The sequence below is a fragment of the Lithobates pipiens genome, unplaced genomic scaffold (assembly GCF_037356315.1).
Source record: "Lithobates pipiens isolate NorthernLeopardFrog02 unplaced genomic scaffold, aLitPip1_a1.2 Scaffold_19, whole genome shotgun sequence".
Taxonomy (NCBI): Eukaryota; Metazoa; Chordata; class Amphibia; order Anura; family Ranidae; genus Lithobates; species Lithobates pipiens.
Genome location: NW_027507764.1, coordinates 143,624,240 through 143,646,114, shown reverse-complemented (window position 1 = coordinate 143,646,114; position 21,875 = coordinate 143,624,240). Strand labels below are relative to the sequence as shown.

Here is a 21,875-nt window from a genome sequence, read left to right as displayed (position 1 = left end):
GTACGTCTGTATCATGCGACTGTATTTTTAGCCTGTGTTTGGGTTTGTCATTGGCCTAATATTGACATCTGCTGCAGATTGCAACTGCAGTGTGTTTTTAATGCAGTGCAGGAAAACACAAATGGAATGTGGGTTTCCCACACCGTGTTCTTGTGTGAACAGACCATTAAAGTGTTATCATCTTTTTTGTGTACACAGTCGCCACTGAGTATTTTGACAGCCAGTAACCCGATCCACACTATATATAGTGTAGTTCAGAGGCGTAACTAGAACCTTTAGGGCCCCTGTGCAAGAAATCATGAAGGGCCCCCAACCAGGGCCTTTCCCATTGATCCCTTGGCCCTTTTCTCCCATCGTGCGACCCTTTATTACGGTTCCGAAGCAGGCCACCTTCCTACCATTTTGGGGCCCCCATGGTGGCAGAATGCCAGAGACCATTTTATTTTTTACATATTGTTAGGATCCCTGTTGGGGGGGCTTTGGTGAAATATATCTGGGGTCTAAACCCCCTGATATCTAACTTTTGAGACAGAGAAAGGGACTGAGGACATGTTCGTTAGTCCCTTTCTCTGCAGCCTCAGCTGCACGGAAGGAATGAACAGGAATAGCTCTGTACAGGGCTTCCCATTTATTCAGAAACAGAGGCATAGTAAACCATTTACTATGCCCCAGCTATGAAGGAATGAAAAAAAATCTGTACCAATCACAGGCTCTATTCATTAGGATCAGGAAGGGGGGGCTGGAAAATTACATATTTCCTGGCTCCATCCCAGCTCTCCATCCTGACAAATCTCCTGCAGCAGCTGGCGGGAGAGGGAAATCCAGTGGGGGGGAATGGAGGACACAGGCCTGGGGCAGCAGCACAGAGATTGGAAGACTGTGGGAGCATCATGTGGAGGAATCGATGCCCTCCATTTACCTCCTGCAGCCTCTGAATGTCTGAGGGGAGAGAGAGGAGGGGAATTGGGCATTCAGTGGCTACTTGGAGGGATTGGTTCCTCTTCATGCTGCTACCACCACCCCTTCTCTCCAGATGTACAGGGGGGGGCTGCACGGGCCCCCTGGAGCAGGTCACAATGGCCTCCCCTGTACATACGACCCTGGTGTGGTTGAAAAATTATTCAAATTTTTTTTTCTTCAGCTAGTGGTGTATGGCCAGCTTTATACTCACCTGTTTCCAATCCAACTACTGTAGAGATCATTCCCTTGATCTCAGAGCCACTTGTGAAAACATTCCTGGTGGGCTGGTGAAAATCAGTCAATTTGCTGGGTCCACTGTGATCATTTAAAGTGGACCTAACATCAGATATATTTTTACATGCAAAAAAGTGTACCATTTACAGATATAATTGACTTTCAAAGAGTTCACAGCACTTCCCGTAGAAGGGTGGCTTCGTATTCATTAGCCAGGGTCAGTATCTGTTTTTTGGACTGAGATCCTGGCCCAGAGAACATTACATCAGTGACTCCTGGTGCCTGTGCAATTCCAGGTTCTGTTCACAAAAGTCTGACAGATCAGCCCATTGCTGCAGCCTCTCACTTTGTGACTTGCTACAAAGTTACAGTGCTGTAGTCTGATTACTGGGGAAGAAACAATGCGTCTTCCTGCCTGCAATAGAATGAAGATATTCTCTTAGCCTAGGCAAAGTCATTTGACTAGAATTTGAGAACTGCTTTAAAATGCTAAAAAAAGATTGGCTTTTTTGAAAGGGAAAAAAAAATGATATATATTGTAACAACATATCAGAAATTTATATGCAGATTTGTAAAGTTGCTGTAATTTATTTCATGTCCAGCCTAATAAAACCAATAATGTATGATTCATTGGTAAACATTCCAGAAAATATATGGTTTTTGAGGTTAACCACTTCAGGCCCGGAAGAATTTACCCTCTTCCTGACCAGAGCATGTTTTGCGATTCGGCACTGCTTCGCTTTAACTAATAATTGTGCGTTCGTGTGACGTGGCTCCCAAACAAAATTGACGTTCTTTTTTTTTTTTTTCCTCACAAATAGAGCTTTCTTTTGGTGGTGTTTGATCACCCCTGCGGTTTTTATTTTTTTGCACTATAAACAAAAAATGCGACAATTTTGAAAAAAAACGCATTTTTTTTTACATTTTGGTATAATAAATATCCCCCCCCAAAAAAAAAAAAAATATATATATATATATATAAAGTCCTCAGTTTAGGCCAATACGTATTCTTCTACATATTTTTTCGTTAAAAAAAAAAAAAATCGCAATGAATTATAGCGTTTACAAAATAGGGGATAGTTTTATGGCATTTTTATTATTATTATTATTTTTTACTAGTAATGGCGGAGATCAGCGATTTTTTTTTTTTTTTTTTTTTTTTTTTTTTATTTATTGTGACGTTATGGTCGGACACATCGGACATTTTTGACACATTTTTGGGACCATGTCATTCATACAGCAATCAGTGCTATACAAATTCCTGTGTAAATGACCCGGGCAGTGTAGGGGTTAAGTATGTCCTGGGGAGTGATTCTAACACTGGGAGGTGTGGCTACGTTTGGCACGTCACTGATCTGTGCTCCCAATCCCAGGTGTTCATTCAGACACTAATGCCCCATACACACGATCGGAAATTCAGCCAGCAAAAGACTGATGAGAGATTTTGGTCGGAAAATGCGACGGTGTGTATGCTCCATCGTACTTTTGCTGGCGAAATTCCTGCCAGCAAAAGATTGAGAGCAGGTTCTCTATTTTTGGGTCGGAAAGAGTTCCTATCAGAAAATGCGTTCATCTATATGCAATTCCAATGCGCAAATTTCCTACGCATGCTCAAACAATTTGACGCAAGCTCAGAAGCATTGAACTTTATTTTCTCGGCTTGTTGTAGTGTTTTACGTCACCGCGTTCTTCGCGGTCTAAGGTTCAGAGAACTTGTGTGACCGTGTGTATGCAAGCCAAGCTTGAGCGGAATTCCGTCGGAAAAACCATCCAAGATTTTTCGGATGGAAATTCCGCTAGTGTTTACAATACAGCCCAGCCCAGCTCTGCCCCCTGTCTCTCTCCTCATTGGATCACTGACTTTGACAGCAGCAGGAGCCAATGGTGCTTCACTGCTGTCTCAGGCAATGAGGAGTGAGTCCCAGGCAGTTGAGACTCTCATGCAACATCACTGGATAGAGATGGGCTCAGGTAAGTGTTAGGGAGGCTGAGGGGGCTGCTGCAGAAGGCTTTTTATCTTAATGCATAGACTACATTGGGATAAAAAAAAATCCTTCTGCCTTTACAACCACTTTAAAGCAGATCTTCACTGTATCTGAGCACCACAAACCAAAAGCACTAATTTATTTTTTATATTCCATGCAAAGTCCCCCATCCATCCATGTCCAACCTTAGTTCAAGCATGCATACAGGAGAGTGTGCTTGGCTGAGAAAGCCCCGCCTTCTCTCCTCCTGAAGACTCCAGGGATGTATGACATCATTGGCCTAGGCAAGAAAACAGGAAGTAAATTAAGAAATGTAAAAAGAAAAAGTTTAAAAGTAAATATATACTTTCCTAACTATTTCACTAATGCTGGAAGCCTGAGGATTAAAAAATGTTGATTGGGGGCGTGAAGTTCCACTTTAAGGTTTAGTAGCGGAGACATTTTCATAGACAAATCTTTTCATGGTCTCCAAACCTGGGCTCTTTATCAGTATATCAGCGACAGTTGGCAGCTGTGACAAAGTAATCTTTTGCATTGAAATTCTATATTGGTGAATTCTGGACTGTGGTACCCAACATGACCTTGTAAGTGCGATCTTCTTTATAAGCAATACATAAGGGAATTCATGTATGAAATCTAATTCTGAGAACAGCTTGCTTCTCTTACATGATGGGCTGAGTCTAATTATAATGCCCATACAATGATCTTTGTAACCTCCTCGTGCTGAGTTCAGGCAGGAAATGCGGGTCACACATTAATTGGCCCTGGCTCCGGCGTCCGCATTCACCTTTGTTTGTTAAACACTGGATGTTAGTGTGTGATCAGACCATTTTGCTGGCAGATGTTGTTTTCTCCTACCATACTTGGATAGTGGAGAATAAAGAGGCCAGCGGTTACACATCTGCTCCCCTCTGGCCATGCTAACCTTTGTGTTGTCATTTTATGAGTTGACTCTGCACATAAAAATCCCGAACCCCCCCCCCCCCCACTGCAAGAAGCTGATTACCATCAGTGCAAACTGCTTTGAATTTAGGTGTTAAAAGGAACTCTGATGGAGGTGATCTTGGTAGGCTCCTTTCTAAATCCACAGTAGTTCAAATAAAGGTCTTCCAATATGTATTCATTTATTAGGCTCGTTCTTAAATACCTTATTTGAAATTTTAGCTTGTTGAATAGTTTCTGCAGGATTCAGCATATGAGAAGGAATATAAAGGTATTTCGATTTGCCATTCTATTAAAAGCGGAAGCTCCGCTTAATTGTACAATATTAAAAACTACAAATTTACACCAAATTTGAGTTTGTGATCTGTATTGAATTAAACCGCTAATCTTCCTATACACAAGACGCCTAGAACTTTGTGCGCATACCGACCTCCAAAACCTTGCTACACCAAGCCCTTCTGATGGGCAAACCTCTGGTGGATTCTGGTAAAGTTAGAACTTGATGACCCTTTCATTTCTCCTGCAAACTATTAGAATGTTTTCCTCTTGGCTGGGAAGGCAGCCCATCACAGTGTTGGGTCCGTAGAAATATATGTGTGTGTGTTTTGAGGGGGAGGGAACTGGGAGGCTTCCACACTAGCATAATAACAGTCTAGTATTGGCCTCATCTGCAGATATTGCCCAAATCATCCTCTCCACTTTTCCCAAGACCTCCTGCTCTCTAGATCCCTTTTTTGGCTCCTCTCATGCTCACCTCCAGGACTTCTCCAGAGCCTCTCCCATCCTCTAGAACTCCCTGCCCCAGTATGTCCGGTTAACCCCTACCCTTTCCGCCTTTAGGCGATCCCTGAAAACTCACTTATTCCAGGGAGCCTACCCCAACTCCACCTAAAAACTGTATCTGAGTCCCGTCCATCAGATCATCCCCGCAGCTATTACCTCTCCCTCTCTTTAGACTGTAAACTCCATGAGCAGGGTCTTCCTATTCCTACTGTATTGAGCGGTGTTGTAAAGTGCTGTGCAAACTGTTGGCACTATATAAATCATGTATTATAATAATAATTTGGAATTGGCAGCGGGGTCTTTAATACTGTGAATAGTATGTGCCTTTATTCCTCATGGCATTTTTTTTTTTTTTTTTTTTTTTAGTTTTATTTTTTCATTTTTAAATCTGATCTCCATGTTTCATTTGACTTTTAAATGGTTCATTTGGACTAAGCTAGTCCAAAGTAACTGTTTTCCTCACTAATGCAAGCACCCACTCTCAGTTCTGTTTAACCCCTTCCCGCCACTGCCTCCCGACCCTTTAAAAGTTTCTAAATGCCTGGAGGTGGGCATTCCGATCATGTGATTGCTGCGATGAGCAGTCACATTATTGAAAAGCTCCCGATCGCAAGTATGCATCAGGCTCTGTCCGGTACACAGCAATAACTGTGCCAGGAGTGCGCTATCAGCACAGAAATTTGTTTACATAGGGACACATATATACGGCCTCTCTGTATTAAAGCCCACCTGCCAAGAGGCATATATACGTACCTCTGGCGGGGAACTAGATAAACTTTATGTAGCTTTTACATAGGGGGGGATTTACTGAGATTGGAGTGTGCAAAATCTGGTGCAGCTCTGCATAGAAACCAGTCATCTTCCAGGTTTCAGGCTGGGTTCACACTGGTGCAACATATGCTCTGACTTTGGAAGCACATGTCACTTGACTTGTGTAAATCAATGATTCCCTATGAGAGCCGTCTTCACTGGTCCGACACAAGTCGGTCTGGCTTTGAAAAAGGTTCCTGCACTACATTGGTCCGACTTTGGTCCCACTTCAGCCAATTGAATATCATTGAAGTTGGATCAAAGTAAGATCTTTGTCCTAACCATCCATCTTGTAACATCCGGCATGGTGATTACAGCAGTAGTAAAAAGAATTTGTCACACTGGGATTGTTTTGATTGGTCCAAAGACAAGTCTTACTATCTCAAAGTCTGCAAAATGTTATCTTGTTCATTCAAGTGGATGAAAGTAGGACCGATGTTGCAGGGCAAAGTAGGATGACCGTTGTGCAACAGTCGTGTCTTACCAGTGTGAACCCAACCTTAGGCCGGTTTCACACTGGTACAACACGACAGTCGTACGACACTGGTCCAACATCTGCTCAACTTCAATGAACGGGAATCTGACTTTGCTCCCGACAATGCCAGGCTCTTTGTGCCTAGTATGAATCTTTAGGGGAAACTCCACGGCAAATAAAAAAAAAAAAACGAATGGGGTTCCCCCTCCAAGAGCAGACCAGGCCCTTCGGTCTGGTGTGGATTTTTAGGGGAAGACCACACTAAAAAAGAGTGCCCCCCCCTGCCAAAATCCATACCAGACCCTTATCTGAGCATGCAGCCCAACAGGTCAGCAAAAGGGAGGGGACGAGCAAGCCCCCCCCCCCCCCATCAACTGTGTTTACTCCTTTTAAATCATAATCACAACAGAAACTACCCAAATTACCCTGATCAAAAGTTTACATACCCCAGTTCTTAATACTGTGTATTACCCCCTTTAACATCAATGACAGTTTTAATTCTTTTTTGGTATTTGTGGATGAGGCTCTTTATCTTCTCAGATGGTAAAGCTGCCCATTCCTCTTGGCAAAAGGCCTCCAGTTCCTTTCTTGGGCGGTCTTGCATGAACTGCACGTGTTAAAATCTCCCCAGAGTGACTCAATGATAATGAGGTCAGGGGACTGAGATGGCCACTCCAGAACCTTCACTTTATTCTGCTGTAGCCAATGACAGGTTGACTTGGCCTTGTGTTTTGGATCATTGTCATGTTGGAATGTACAAGTACGTCCCATGCGCAGCTTCCTGGCTGATGAATGCAAATGTTCCTCAAGTATTTTTTGATAAAATTGATGGCATTCATCTTGTCATCAATTTTGACCAAATTTCATGTGCCCTTGTAGCCCAGACATCTCCAAAACATCAGCGATCCACTTTCATGTTCCGCAGTAGGAAGGATGTACCTTTCATTGTTGACTCCTCTCCAAATGTACTGTTTTTATGGTTGTGGCCAAAAAGCTCAATTTTGGTCTCATCACTCCAAATGTCTTTGTGCCAGAAGGTTTGAGGCTAGTCTATGTGCTGTTTGGCGTATTGTAAGCTGGATACTTTTTCATTTGCATAGTAATGACTTTCTTCTGGCACCTTGGCCATGCAGCCCATCTTTCTTCAAGTGCCTCGTTATTGTGCATATTGAAACAGCCAAACCACATGTTTTCAGAGTCCTGTATTTCACCTGAAGTTATTTGTGTTTTTTTTTTTTTTTTTTTTTTTTGCATCCCAAACAATTTTCCTGGCAGTTGTGGCTGAAATTTGGGTTGGTCTACCTGACTGTGGTTTGGTTTTCAGAACCCCTCATTTTCCACTTCTCAGATTTTGAACACTGCTGATTGGAATTCTCAATACCTTGGATATCTTTTTATATGCATTTTCAACTACACTTTCCCGCAGATCCTTTGACAATTCTTTTTGCTTTCCCCATGACTCAGAATCCAGAAACCTCAGTGCAGCACTGGATGAAAGATGCAAGGGTCTGTCAGGAGTACAGAAACTCATTGACCTTTTATACACACACACTAATTACAAGCAAACGGATCACAGATGAGGATGGTTACCTTTTTAATAGCCATTCAAACCCCTTTGTGTCAACTTGTGTGCATGTTATCAGGCCAAAATCGCCAGGGTATGTAAACTTTTGATCAGGGACATTTGGGTAGTTTCTGTTGTCATAATTTAAAAAGAGTGATTGATGATACATGGCTTCAGCCAAACACTAACCATGATTGAAAGAAAAGTTTGTGTTCTCATTCATATTCTCTGAAAAATGGCCAAGAAATCATAAATTCTGCCAGGGTATGTAAACTTATGAGCACAACTGTATGTGTCAAATATTATGTATTTTTTATTATTGAAATGACTGCTTGAATCGCTTTCGTTGTACAACATCTGGGGAGATGACACTGGATAATCCATCAACAACAATTAATTGTCCCCAATCGTAATTTAACATGGGCCATCAGTAATCGCACATATGCTGCACAGCTGACTTACAAATGTCTGACATTGCTCTTTTCCGATATAGACATGTATGGCAGCCTGGTTTAGAAAATCTAATTTCAGGATTTAAATAGTGATGGCAATATTTTACCCATTTGACCTTCATCCATGTTTGGGTTGTAGAGTGACCTCTGCCACTTGCATGCTAATGTAATTACAGTTTGGCGGTGATTTTCTCACAAGTGCTGGAGCTCGTTTGTTCTGGCTGTCTGTTTGGGACCTGGAAATAAAATCCCGCTCTTTTTTTACTCTGAGGCCTCCTCAGTCTAGCATGGTTTGGCACACACCCAGGAACCTCTGCAGCTGTTTAAATGTATCCTCCTCTCAGTATTTATCTTTGTAAGCAAGACGAACACAAATGAATAGTATGTTCGCTGTTGTTTTTTAAATTGAAATACGTTTGTGTACAACCGACCGTGAACTTCACATTCACAAACTATTAGAAGCAATCCGTCTTTATAATGTGCTGCAAGTTATAGTTGCCCTTATACAGCGATGTGCTAGTGGAAAAATTATAAAATAAAATGTGTTAAAAGGAAGTCTCACCTCATAAGTTTTATTCTTTTTTTGCTTCTGTCCCATGGGGTGCATGTACTTTGTATGCTCTGCTGAAGCTGAGATCTAGTGTGTGACAGCGCACCGCCATTCCTCCTCCTACCGATTTCCAACCACACTGAATCAAGGAGATAACCAATGAGAAACGATTGACATCGCTTGTCTCCCACCCCATGCACTTACCTGGACAAGCGCTGTCACATTGAATAGGATTCAACACATATGGGGGGTTATTTACTAAATGCAAATCCACTTTGCACTACATGTGCACTGAGGAGTGCAGTTGCTGTAGATCCGAGGGGGGCATGTAAGGAAAAAAAAAACTGCATTTTAGCTTGCACATGATTGGATGATAAAATCAGCAGAGCTTCCCCTCATTTCAGATCTACTCCTCAGATTTACAGCGACTGCACTTCCGAATGTACTTTCAGTGCACTTACAAATGCACTTGTAGCGTAAAGTGAATTTGCATTTTGTAAATGACCCCCATGGTGTGAATGGGGCCCTAAAAGTTTGCTACATTTATCAATGAACTGAAAATTATTTTTTATTTAAAAAGATAATGTCTGCATTATAAAACTAGTAGAAAAGAAAAAAAAAATTACCCAGATGAACAATTCATGAATACCATTGTGCTTAAAGAGGAAGTAAACCCTGATGGGTTTACTTCCTCTCTGATTCCCTGCAAAGGTAAAGCATAATGGACTACTATGCATCGCATAGTAGTCCATTATGTGTCACTTACCTGACACAGGAGCCAGTGAAGTCACCGCTGTCCCCTTGTGTACGGAACCTCCATCTTCTCGGTGAGTCTCGCTGCTCCGGCGCTGTCATTCGACAAAGCCGCGATGTCACTCCCGCACATGCTCACGGGAGCCGACACTTGCGGCATATCGTCGTTGACAGCGGAGTGCTCAGTGCGCCTGCGCGCCGCAGACAGCGGTGCCTGTGTTTTGGCAAATATCTCCTAAACCGTGTAGGTTTAGGAGATATTTCTTGGACCTACAGGTAAGCCTTAATCTAGACTTACCTGTAGGTCAAAGTGGTTTGTAAGGGTTTACAACCACTTTAAGGCAGGCCATACATTATGCAATTTTCTTTCTGTCAGCCATGGGTTGAAGGAATGAAAATTGCTTGATTCCCTCATCAATAGTTAGTGTTGATGAGGGAATCCCTCCCGCAGTGCTACTGCATTCTGCCGACGGGGAGCTTTCCCCATTGCAAATAACAATGATTACTGCTAGGTGCTGTAGTCGCCAGCTGTGATTGGGCAAGGAAACAGGCGGGTTGTTCTGAATTTGATCGATGGATCTGCTTCAGTACAACCAGCCTGTTCGAAATTCAGGTGGTTCCTGTTTAACCATCCCAATTTCAATCAGTCTATGGCCTGCTTTAGGCTTGGTTCACACTGTGTGGCACAGGGCACAGCAGGGGTCTGGTGTGTCCTTTCAACATTTCAGGTCTACATTTTTGCCTGAATTCGAACCTGAAACAGTCAAAGACCCTTCTGCTGTGATCTCCGCGGCCACCCGAAAGATGTGTGAACCGGCTCCATTGAGAGACGGTCACTCTCCTGTAATGCGAAGAAACTTGCATCCAATTTGCAGAAGTGTGAACCCAGCGTTAGTTTTGTCTCCTCAGTGTAATTAGATTAATGAAAACAAACAAATATAAGTGTGTGTATGTGTATATATAACATTTTTTTTTTTTTTTTTTTGTGAATTCTCTACTTTAAATATGTTATTTTCACTATCCTTTAGCATTCTGTCTGCTATATGGAGACCCTTTTGATGTAGTGTGTACTTGTGGATGCATAAATGGTGCTCGAGAGAGGTTTACACGTTGTTAACTCTAACAAGTTAAACATGGGATCATTTGGCAGCTGCTTTTCAAGGAAAATCCGATGTTTTAAAAGCTTTTTTCTGAATTCTCTTGCTTGTTTCTTGAAAGCCATTTTAAAACTTGAAGGTGCAGATGCTTTTTTCACATATATTTTATTTTATTGTATGTTTTCCTGACTGGGCTGTGTAACGGTTGTATAGTAGACAGCAGAAGGTTTGAGACATATGTATGTGCAACATTGGCTCTCAATTTCTTGCCAGCGCCCTGCAAAGTGCCCCTAACTCTGGGGTACAGGAAGAGTATGCATCTTCTCCCCTTCTTAAGACAGTCCTCGGGAGCTGAACACCAATTTTGCAGTCCCAAGCAGTGGAAAGACCATGACTGTAGATCTGTCTGTTTGCGCTCTCATACTTTAACCTCTTCACGCAGGCCGTATGCATATATGTGACCTCTCTGTGGGTGGGCCTTAATGCTGAGCGGCAGCATGTATGCGGCCCTGTGTAACCCACTTGACATGCTGAGTGCACTCCCTGCAAGCTCCCAGCACCATAGCCAGCGGGGATCGATAAGCTTCTGATGCATATTTGCGATCGGCAGCTTTCTGATCATGTGACCGCTGTGACAGGCAATCACAGCGGTTACATGACCCAAATGCCCACCTCTGCCTCCCGGCTTTTAGAACTCTTAAAGGGCTGGCAGGTGGTCAGCGTGGCAGGGTTAAAGTGTATCTATGGCCAAATTCGTATATATATTTGCATATTGTATTTCAATTGTTTCTAACCTACTCCTAACAATCTCTGAACAAACCTACTTTGTGAAGATCCCCAAACATTTTGAATGTGTGATTATGAATAAACGGTCAGCACCGGCTGTGTGCTGGAGCTGCTAGCAACCATACGCAGGTGGAGCAGATGCATCACGCAGTCCTGATAGTGCTGACTGTTTATTAAAGTGGTTGTAAATCTTCTACTACCACTTTTACCTACAGGTAATGAGGCTTACCTGTAGGTACCGTGAATATCTCCTAAACTTGCGCCGCTTAGTAGATATTTAATATTTGGATGTCCCAACGGTATCTGCACATACGCATTAATGAAACAGCTTGCTCATGCCATTTCTGAGTGCACTCCCTGGCAGCGCCAACAGTTCATTCATAAATTAAAATGAACAGTCACGGCTACTGCACTGTACGATAGAGCTGCCGGGTGATGGCATACATCTTTTGTGCTGTTTGATACATTAAACAGTTCTGCAACGCTGAATGATCATTTGTTTTGAACAGTCAGTGCTAATGTAAATTTAATGGACTCATGTCAGCCTATGGTGTGCAGAATGGAGGCATGGAGCCGGAGACGAGCACTTTAAGGTTGGGTCACACTTGTGCGGGACCATACCTGTTCCCGCATCCATCCGCTGGAAAAAAAATGCACTGCATTTTTAAGATGCGTGGGGAACTGCACTGCACTTATGTTTTTTGTGCAGGCTGCGTTTTCAGAAAAGGTTCCTAAATTATTTCTGCATGAGTGTTTTTGATACATTCTGTTTTTTTTGTTTTTGTTAATCACCTCCACAACACCCCCTATCCCACCCCCTTTTTTTTTTTTTTCTCATCTTAATTCAGGAAATTTTGATGTATTCTGGTGTATTTTGCCATGTACCATACAGAAAAATTGCAGCATTTTACTTTTGCTGACGGTTCTGGAATGCACTGCACTGGTGTGAACTAGGGACATTGGAATAGATGGAAAACCCTATGCATATGTTTTTGATGCAGATTAGAAAATGTACTGGACTGCCTCTGTGTGAACCAGCCCTAAATACACTTGTATTGCCTCAAAACTTTCCTGAATTAAAAGGATCAAGAATACACAATGGTTTTACAGCATGTCCCTTCCACAAAAGACTTTTCCGTTGGACGGACAGCTGTACTGCAGGATTTTAAACATGTGTGTACTCAGTGTCGGCAAAGCATTTTTCAGGACCTCTGGGCCTGGGACAACATGATTTTATTACATAATTCTCTAGGGCACAACCTCTATTTCAGGTTGTATTATTGGGATTAAGAGGCAGTAAAACCAGCAAGAACAGTCTATGAACCAGCAAACACACCGGCCTGCATTTTCTCAGAACTAGAGCTATTTAGAAGATGAAGATACCAGCATTTAGTTATTGTGGCTGGTCAGTACAGTGGATAAATATCAGGTGTGTAAACATAGACCGCTGCAACAGATAGGCTGTACTCATTCATTTTTTTTATTTTTTTTTGGAGGTTGGAATATTCTTTTATTTTCAGTTTATTTATTTTTTTTGTATGGAATTGTTGAAAATTTATAGAAGAAAAAAAAAAGTCTGTACTCCTAAGTAAGATTTAACACACATTTTCATGCTTGACTGAAGGGAATCCTTGTACATATCCCAGCGTAAATTTTTTATTTTTTTTTCTGTAGCAACAAACTCCTTTTTATTATGACTCCCTTGTAAAAGTCTTACAGGGATAGCTGCTGGGAGCTCTGTTTCTATTGATGAAGACTCTCCCCCAGATCTACATCTCCCAAGTGCTATGGTGTGTGGGCAGGCTCTTGGGAGTCAAGCCAGCAGCATTGTTTTTCTGGAAAATATATATACGTGGGGGTGGGCAGCGTTCTGTTATCCAATAGGCGGGGCCGACCAAGTTGCTTCGGATTTTAGAGCAGAAAAGGCATAAGTTGTCAAGCAAACAGGAAGTTAGAGACGCACTGGATTTCTGGCAGAGCAACTTGGAATCTTTTTATAAAGGGATGAAACACTGGTAAATGTGTATAGATCCATGTATTGAATAGCTGTACTAATTTGTTGTTTGTTTATTTTATTTTTTTTTGTTTTGTTTTTTACACTTGACCACTTACTGGGTACTTAAACCCCTCAATTTTCAGCTTTCAGCGCTGACGCACTTTGACAATTGCGTGGTCATACGACACTATACCCAAATGAAATTTGTATAATTTTTTTTTCACATAAACCGCTTTCTTTTTGTGGTATTTAATCACAGCTGGGGTTTTTATTTTTTGTTAAACAAAAAAAAATGGAAAATTCTGAAAAAATAAATCATGTTTCATAGTTTTTTATAAAATTTTGCAAATAGGTCATTTTTCTCCTTCATTGATATGCGCTGATGAGGTGGCACTGATAGACTGCACTGGTTGGCACTGATAGCTTGCACTGATGGGGACAGATAAGATGCCACTGATGGGTGGAACTGATAGGTTACACTGATGGGCAGCACTGTTGATGAGGCACTGATTGGCACTGTGGGCACTGGTAAGTGGCACTGGTAGGTGGCACTAGCAGGCACAGATGAGATGGAGGGAGCTCTCCTTGATCAGGACTGATGTCCCTCTGAGAGCTGCCGGTGATCGTTTTTTTTTTTTTTTTTTTCCTCACGCTATCAGTGCGAGAAGAAAAAATAGCCGATTACCGGCTCTGTATACATCACATGATCAGCTGTCATTAGCGGACAGCTGATCACATAGTAAGGGTCGGGATCGACTCATTGGGCTCATAGAACGAGTCTCATAGAACTCGTTGATCACAGAGATATGTGAACATGAAGAATTTAAAGCGATTGTAAAGTCTGTTATTTTTAGAGGGAAAAAAACATATACTTGCCTGCTCTGTGCAGTGGTTTTGCACAGTGCAGTCCAGATCCTCTTCTAGGGTCCCTCTTTGGCTCTCCTGGCCCCTCCCTCCTGTCAAGTGCACCCAAGCCAAGTCAAGTTTCCTGTGTCCATTCAGACACTGAGCCCTGGTTTGGCCCCACCCCCTCTCTCCTGATTGGCTCACTGACAGCAGAGGAGCCAATGGCGCTGCTGCTGTCTGTCAATCAGGAGGAGCGTCCCGTGTGGGTCGAGGCACACGTGGACATCACTGGAGAGAGATGGGGCTCTGGTAAGTATTAGGGGGTGCTGGGGCAGCTGTTTTTTTTTTTTTTTTTTTTTTTTTTTTTAGAATGCATTAAGATAAGATAATGCATTAAGACCTTCTGACTTTACAACCACTTTAAGATGGGTGGCTTTAGCTGTATGTTCGATTCTTACCAGCTCTGACCACAAAATGCTTTTTTCTTTTTTTTTTCTTTTTCTGAAGAATTGGGTCTTAACCCTCTATTCTCTATAGGTAACATTTAGTTGCATCATGGATCTCACACAAATTTTTCTGTTTTGTCTATTATAAATTGTATTGTAGACCTCTTTGCCCCTGCAGGAACCCATCTAGACCTAACTGTACACATTAAACAGTCTAGCAGTCTTTCTTAAGCCCCATACACACGATCAAATTTTCTGCGGATTTTTTTTTTCTTCAGATTTACCAAAACCATATAATATGAGGTCAAACCTTAGGAGTTTCAATTTGTATGCAATCAGGCAGGCCCTTCTACTACATGGTTTTGGTAAATCTGAAGACAAAAATCAGCAGAAAATCTGATAGTGTATATGGGGCTTTAGGTCTGATTCACACCTATGCATTTTTAGTGCTTTTTGCATTTTCCAGATTTGCACTACAGAAGGTGTTCCATAGGAAACCATGGTGAATGGACTGTAGTCCAAATCTGCAAAATGCAAAAAGCACTAAAACTGCATGGGTGTGAATCCAGCCTTAGACTTGCTTCTTTCCTAACGCTGGTAGTTTATATTCTCTAAATGTGTTTTCCCAGATGTGCTAGTTCTTGCCTTGTTATATTCTCTGCAAAATACATAACTATAGAGTCTATTATTGTATATATCCTCATATGCTTTGATTATAGTCTGCCGCTGTCTCCTACCTGCATACTATTTCTATGTATGCCTTCTTGCTAATTTGATGCTTATTACCTCCACTCAATATACATTTCAAAAGTTATTTTAATAAGATAATTTGACATATTTATTATTCCATTGTTCTAAGCTAGTTTTATTTATTATTTTCTTCTGAAGCTGGACATTCAACAGGGCTGACATTTGTAGATTGCCAGATTAGTGATCTCTACATGAAAGTAGATGTGCACAAACCAGCAGTGTCGGGGACAAGGTCATCCAGTGCCCTGGACAAAGATGGCAAACTGTGCCTCTCCTCCAAGTAAAGAAGGGGAGGGGGAAATAGTGGCATGAGATACGATGTTAGGGGTTAAAACATGATATGAGTGCGCAAAAGCTGTCCACCGTAGATTACTCTTCAGAGGGCTCTACTACTAGTGTAAACAAGTCCTAAGGGAGGGAGAATTCTAAAATGGTAAGGGTAAGCTGAGTTGTCCCCTGTGTACTTCCTGTGTACTTCCTTCTGTGTACTCAGTTCACTCCTCCATCCCAGTGAGGTGCCCACTCAGTTTACTCCTCCATCCCAGAATGAAGGCAGGAAAGGAAGGAGAGAGCAAAATCCTCCCTCCAGCAGCTATTGGGCTCCGCTTCTTCTGAAGTTGCAGTCAGTCCTGTCAGTGGGTTGCAGGAAACTCTTCCCGTGTGCCACCCACCAGGCATTGCTAGGATTGTAACAGACCCGGGGTGCCCTAAGGATCGTAATAATGCAGCTTGCTGTGCACGATGCAGTGAACAATTGGTGTGGCCAAACTGTGTCCTGTTCTACTGATTGCTGCTGATTGCCAGCTGTGTGTGAATAGCAGCAGCTGCCAAGCCCGGACAAATGGATACGAATAGCTGCAGCTGCCGACAGCCTGTCATGCAGCTGTCAATCTGAGCAGCAGGAATAAGTAGATTTGCACTATGGCATAATGATGGAAAAGGGGGTAAAGGGTCCTTGGACCTCTAAAATATTTAGCTTTGATTGCTCTGCCACAAGGAGTCCCACAAATGCATATAATTCTCAGAAAGATAATTAATTTTTTTTTTCAAATAGTCAGGGACTGTAAGGAATGTAACAAGTGGATGTCAATAATCCTACCTTATTAGAAGCTATCTATATGTATGCTGCATAAGGAAAGCAATGTTTTTTTGTAATTTTATATCCTAAAAAAAAGTCAAGGACTGCTTAGCAACCAACAATTGTTGAGGCAATGAGCACTTTGGTGAAAAATATGAATAGGGTATACAGTTTGAGTCTATAAAGCAGAGTGCAGGGGTCAGGAGTGTGCAATGGGAAGAATGCAAGCGACAGGAGTATGTAACACACAGTCCTGAGTCTGTGTTTGGGAAGGAGTACATTGCACACACACAGCAAGAGTCAGTAACATGGAATGCAGTGGACAGGAGTGTATAATGTACACTAGGGGTCAGGAGTACAAAATGAAAAGAGCAGGAACCAGGTGTGTGTAACCCACAATGTATGGGTCAGGAAAACGCAAAATTCTCCCCACAAGCAATACTTTCTCCAGACATAGAATATTTTGGGGGCCTGTCAACCCTGAAAATGAATTACTCAATCTCATGCCCTGAATGTTACTCTTCCTTAACAGGAAGTGACCCACTGTCAGAAATTCTTCCCTTTCCAGTGGAAAAGAGAGGCTATTGCTTATCTAGGATTCCAAATCACAAGCCGACTGGCAGACCTCTACACTCAGAACTTCCTTATGGCCCTAAGACCCAAAAACACTTCAAGGACTGGATGTGCCTAAATGTCTTGTAGTTTGGCCACTCAGCATTTGTCAAAATGATTGTCCTCCCACGGCTACTTTACCAAATCAAACCATTCCAATCCACCTCCCTCCATCGTTCTTTTTCAATCTATAGGAAGGCTTGTTCCGCATTCATTTGAAGAACCCCCCCTCCCCTATTGAAATGAAACCGTCCTACACTTGCCAAAGGGGGAAATTGGGTTACCGGATCTACATAAATATTACTTAGCTTGCCACTTCACGAGAATCGTGAACTGGAACATATGCGAATCAAGGAAGGCATGGGTGACCGTAGAAAATTTCCTTACGTCCTCTCCCCACACTTCCCTGGTTACCCCCCAAACATTGGCATAAGGACCTCCACAATACACCACTTATTTATCCCTCATTGGAGGCTTTTAGAAGGGCAACAATGCCCGAAACATTCGCTTCAGTTTCCAGGGCCCTTGACCTCCTTAACTACTTCCCGACCTCCTCACACAGATATACTGCGGCAGAAGGGCACCTACAGGCAGATTAACATACCCGTATGTGGCCCTTTAAGAGGTGGGTTGCAGGCACATGCTCGCAAGGAGCTTCTTGAGGACAATCGCGGGTCCCGCAGACTCTTGGTCCGTGGGGATACCCGCAATCTTCTCACGGAGAGGAAGAACGGGGAAATGCTAATGTAAACAAGCATTTCCCTGTTCTGCCTAGTGACACTGTCACTGATCACTGCTCCCTGTAATCGGGAGCGGTGATCAGTGTTGTCACAAACAACCCCCCCCCTACAGTTAGAATCACTCCCTAGGACACACTTAATCCCTACAGCGCCACCTAGTGGTTAACCCCTTCACTGTGGAAAAAATAAAAATAAATTAACTTGCACACTCATCCCTCCCCAATACAAAGCTTTGCCCTCCTAAATTCCCACCCTTCCAGCCCAATAACCCCTCTCAGAATAAATATCCTCCCAACCCATTCCAGCACAAATCTTCTTTAACATCCTCAAATACTCCTCCTCCTCCAATCCCTCTCCCAGCATAAATCTTCTCTCTCCCCACAACCCACCTTCTAGCACAAATCCTCTTCCCCCTCCTAGTCCACTATTTATACATATCCTCTTCTGCCCCTCCAAATCCCCCTTCTAGTACAAATGCTCTTGGTTGCAAAAAGACCCCAAAGCACAAATCTCATTATTTCCCCACGTAACCCTCAGCTGCTGTGGCTCCGTGCTGGGAGATTTTCTCTCTTCCAGGCTGGGAGGTGGAGCCTAGGGAAAGCTTCCCTTGGTGCTGACGATAACTGTTGTCTTCTAAAAGGCATTTGGCAGGGAGAGATGCCGGCTGCCGCATTGTCCGTGATCTTGACAGTGGGGACCCAGGGCAGCTTGCAGTAGATGTGACCACGTGCCTTGGGTGCCTAGCGCTAGTTACACCACTGGTTTTCACCCTCCACAGTAGCACACTGCACCCCTGGCATGCTCCCCTTGTGTCCCCCTTGTCCCAGCCCTGAAAACAAGGGAAGTATGGGCGTTTCATAGGAAAAAGATCAAAGAAATGCAGGTCTTCCTTCCTCCTCTAATGCATATTTACCTTTTGCCTTCCTCTTCTGATCCATATTTCTCTTTGACCACCAACTGTTTCTCTCTGTGTTCTAAAATTCTTATCCACACCAACCAGCCTGACCAACTTGAGTTAAGAAATTGAAGGAGCAGAGCAGAAAAAGGTTGGCCAAACATAGCCTGGCTGCTATAGTCACTTTTCAGGTATTCTGACAGCCACAAGTCTTGGCTCTCTGAATATAGTAGCCAGCAATGGGGCATTCGTAGCCTGGATGGGGAATTATTTATGTATGTGGCCAGCTTTAATAAAAGAAGGGTACACCCCAAAAAGATATCCCGATCATTGCCTGGTTTTCCCATCAGGATAAGCCAAAGCACCATTTTTTTTTTTATAAACAGGTGCCAGATGTCCTTTATAAACCAGCATTAACACAGGATTAAGACTCTGGGGAAATTGTAAAATGTAGAAATAAAAAAAAATGGCCAGGAGTAGTTCTTTTTTTTTTATATGCTTTAAGTAAAACAGTAAAAACATCCAATTCCTTTAAATTACATTCCTGGGGGACGCCAATCCTGTCTGTGAATGGGTGCATCTCTGCGATGTACAGAAAGTACTGTAGCAGCTCTGGCATTTACAAAGGAAGGATGTTTTACAATGTTTGGCACTGCTTTTTTATTTTTATTTTTTTTCTATTTTTATTTTATTTTTTAAATGCACAGATCCTTGCAAGGGTCTGTCATGTATTTTGATTGACCTTTTTGGAGGAATTTTGTGTTTTTTATTTATTTATTTTTTTATTTTCATTTGACAGTAATTCAAACTCGTTATTTTTTCTTCTTTGTAAATGTCATTTTTGCTGTAGCGCATCCTACAAGCATTCTGAAAAATAAAGAATTTGCGCAGCGTTACAAATACATTTAAGTATATTACCTTTTGAGTCTGTTATTGGGTTTAGCCAATAAAAAAAAAAAAAAAAAGTGGGTGGTTCCCCAGGAAATTCATACCAGATCCTTAAGGTCTGGTATGAATTTTAAGGGAAACGCTACATGCTAAAAAAAATTATTGTTATCGCCTAAAAATCCATACCAGACCAAGCTTGCCTGGTGGTTGTGGGATCTGTGGGCAGGGGAATTATCGGAATATGGAACCAGTGACTGCAGGAAGCTATTGTATAAAGAAGCAATAGAAATACCAATTCTGTATATGATGCATAGCTCCCAGCTCCTGCCAAATGCTGCTAAACGGGCTAAAATTCAGGCATTTGTGTGAACACCTAAACAGCCAAAGTTTGGTCCTAACCTAGACTCATCACTACTAGTCTCTGTACCCCCGTCATCAACAGCCAGCCATAGACCAATCAAATTTGAGCCGATTCAGCAGGAACCAGACAAATGTTCATCCTTGTATTGGCAAGCTGGCTGTACTGATGTCAGTCCATTGATCCTAGCTGGAGCCACACAAACTGGATACACTTCTGTTTTCTGTGGTCATATACATAGCCTAAATCTATCATTTAATTTGTTCAAGCCTACTCTTGATTATTATTTATTATTATACAGGATTTATATAGTGCCAACAGTTTGCATAGTGTTTTACAGTGCAGGGCAGACAGTACACTTACAATACAATACAATTCAATACAGTAGGAATCAGAGGGCCTATTGATTATCTTTTATAAAAATGTAAGAGCTTACAAAATGTGTAGTATCCTACAGTGGTGTTGCACCCAGGTGACACCATTAAGTAGCACAGTGGCAGGCTGGGGGGAGGGGGGGGGGGCATGCCAATGCGCTAGCCTGTTCAGTGTCCTATTGCCTTCCTGTTGTCACTCCACAGTGGCAGGACAGAGCCCTGTGGAAGGCTAAAATGGGTGACACCAACCCTAGTGATGCCACTGGTATCCTGGTAAGGAAATGCTTTTTTTTTTTTTTTTTGTCTGCATAGAATTTCTTGGTAATCAATTTGGTTAGATATACAGTACATGTAAATGTCTTCAGTTTACATAGAATTCATTTACCTATTTTGTAAGCGTGATTTCTGCAAACGCTAACATTCTAAATATTTATGTACATAACCTCCTTTTTCTTTCTGTTTTTTAGGTTATAGTGAGAGGAGGAGGCCACATCCTTCCATATGACCAGGCTGAAAGATCATTTGTAATGATTGACAGATTTATAAGTAAATGCAAGAATCTTAACTGTGAGATGGAATTCTAAGTTGATCCTGAATCGTTTTCTGTTAAAAATTGGTAAAATGAATAAACTTTTCTTAAAAAAATTAAAAAAAAAGTATCTTTATTAAAGTGACAAAAGTAAACTCTGTGTATGCTTGGAATGTTGAATACAATATTGTGTGCATATGTGCGTATTTGTGTTTGTGTATAACTATATTGTGTACGTACGTGTGTATGTGCATATTTTATTCAGGGTGACATAGTTGATTGCATAAAAGAATTCCTGTTTTTATTAAACATAATTCTCAAGCCCATAACATCAAGCCATCATTTCCTTATGTAATACCGCATATGCACAATGGACAAAAACATGTGACGTTGTGTGAAAAAGTATTTGCCCCCTTTCTGATTTTTTTATTTTTTGTGCATATTTGTCACACTTAAATAACGCTCATCAAACAAATTTTATCATTATACAAAGATAACCCGAGTAAATACAAAATGCAGTTTTTAAATGATGGTTTAATTTCTTAAAGCAAAAAAGCTGTCCAAACCTGCCTGGCTTTATGTGAAAAGGTAATTGCCCCTAAACCTAATAACTGGTTGTGCCACCCCTGGTGGCAACAACTGCAATCAAGCATTTGCAATAACTGGCAATGAGTCTCACATTGCTGTGGAGCAATTTTGGGCCACTCTTCTTTAGAAAAATGTTTTTTAATTTAGCTACATTGGAGGGTTTTGCAACGTGAACAGCCTGTATAAGGTCATGATACAGCATCTCAATTGGCTTTAAGTCTGGGCTTTGACTAGGCCGCTCTAAAACCTAAATTTTGCTTTGTTTGAACCATTTGGAGGTGGACTTGCTGTTGTGTTTTGGGTCATTGTCCTGCTGCATAACCCAAGTGCACTTGAGCTTGAGGTCATGAACTGATGGCCGGACAGTCTCCTTTCAGATTTCCT

At 42.0% G+C, this 21,875-nt stretch overlaps 1 protein-coding gene across 2 annotated transcripts in view; it reads left to right on the top strand.

Annotated features, from left to right (window-relative positions):
- CPVL (carboxypeptidase vitellogenic like) overlaps nt 1-21,058 on the top strand; it is a 159,367-nt gene extending 138,309 nt beyond the window's left edge. For both annotated transcript variants that reach the window (XM_077491358.1, XM_077491357.1), the window contains one exon: nt 20,842-21,058. In XM_077491358.1, coding sequence (XP_077347484.1) covers nt 20,842-20,958 — 117 coding nt within the window. In that variant the 3' untranslated portion in view covers nt 20,959-21,058. The remainder of the gene's footprint in view (nt 1-20,841) is intronic.
- Nucleotides 21,059-21,875: the final 817 nt, after the last annotated feature.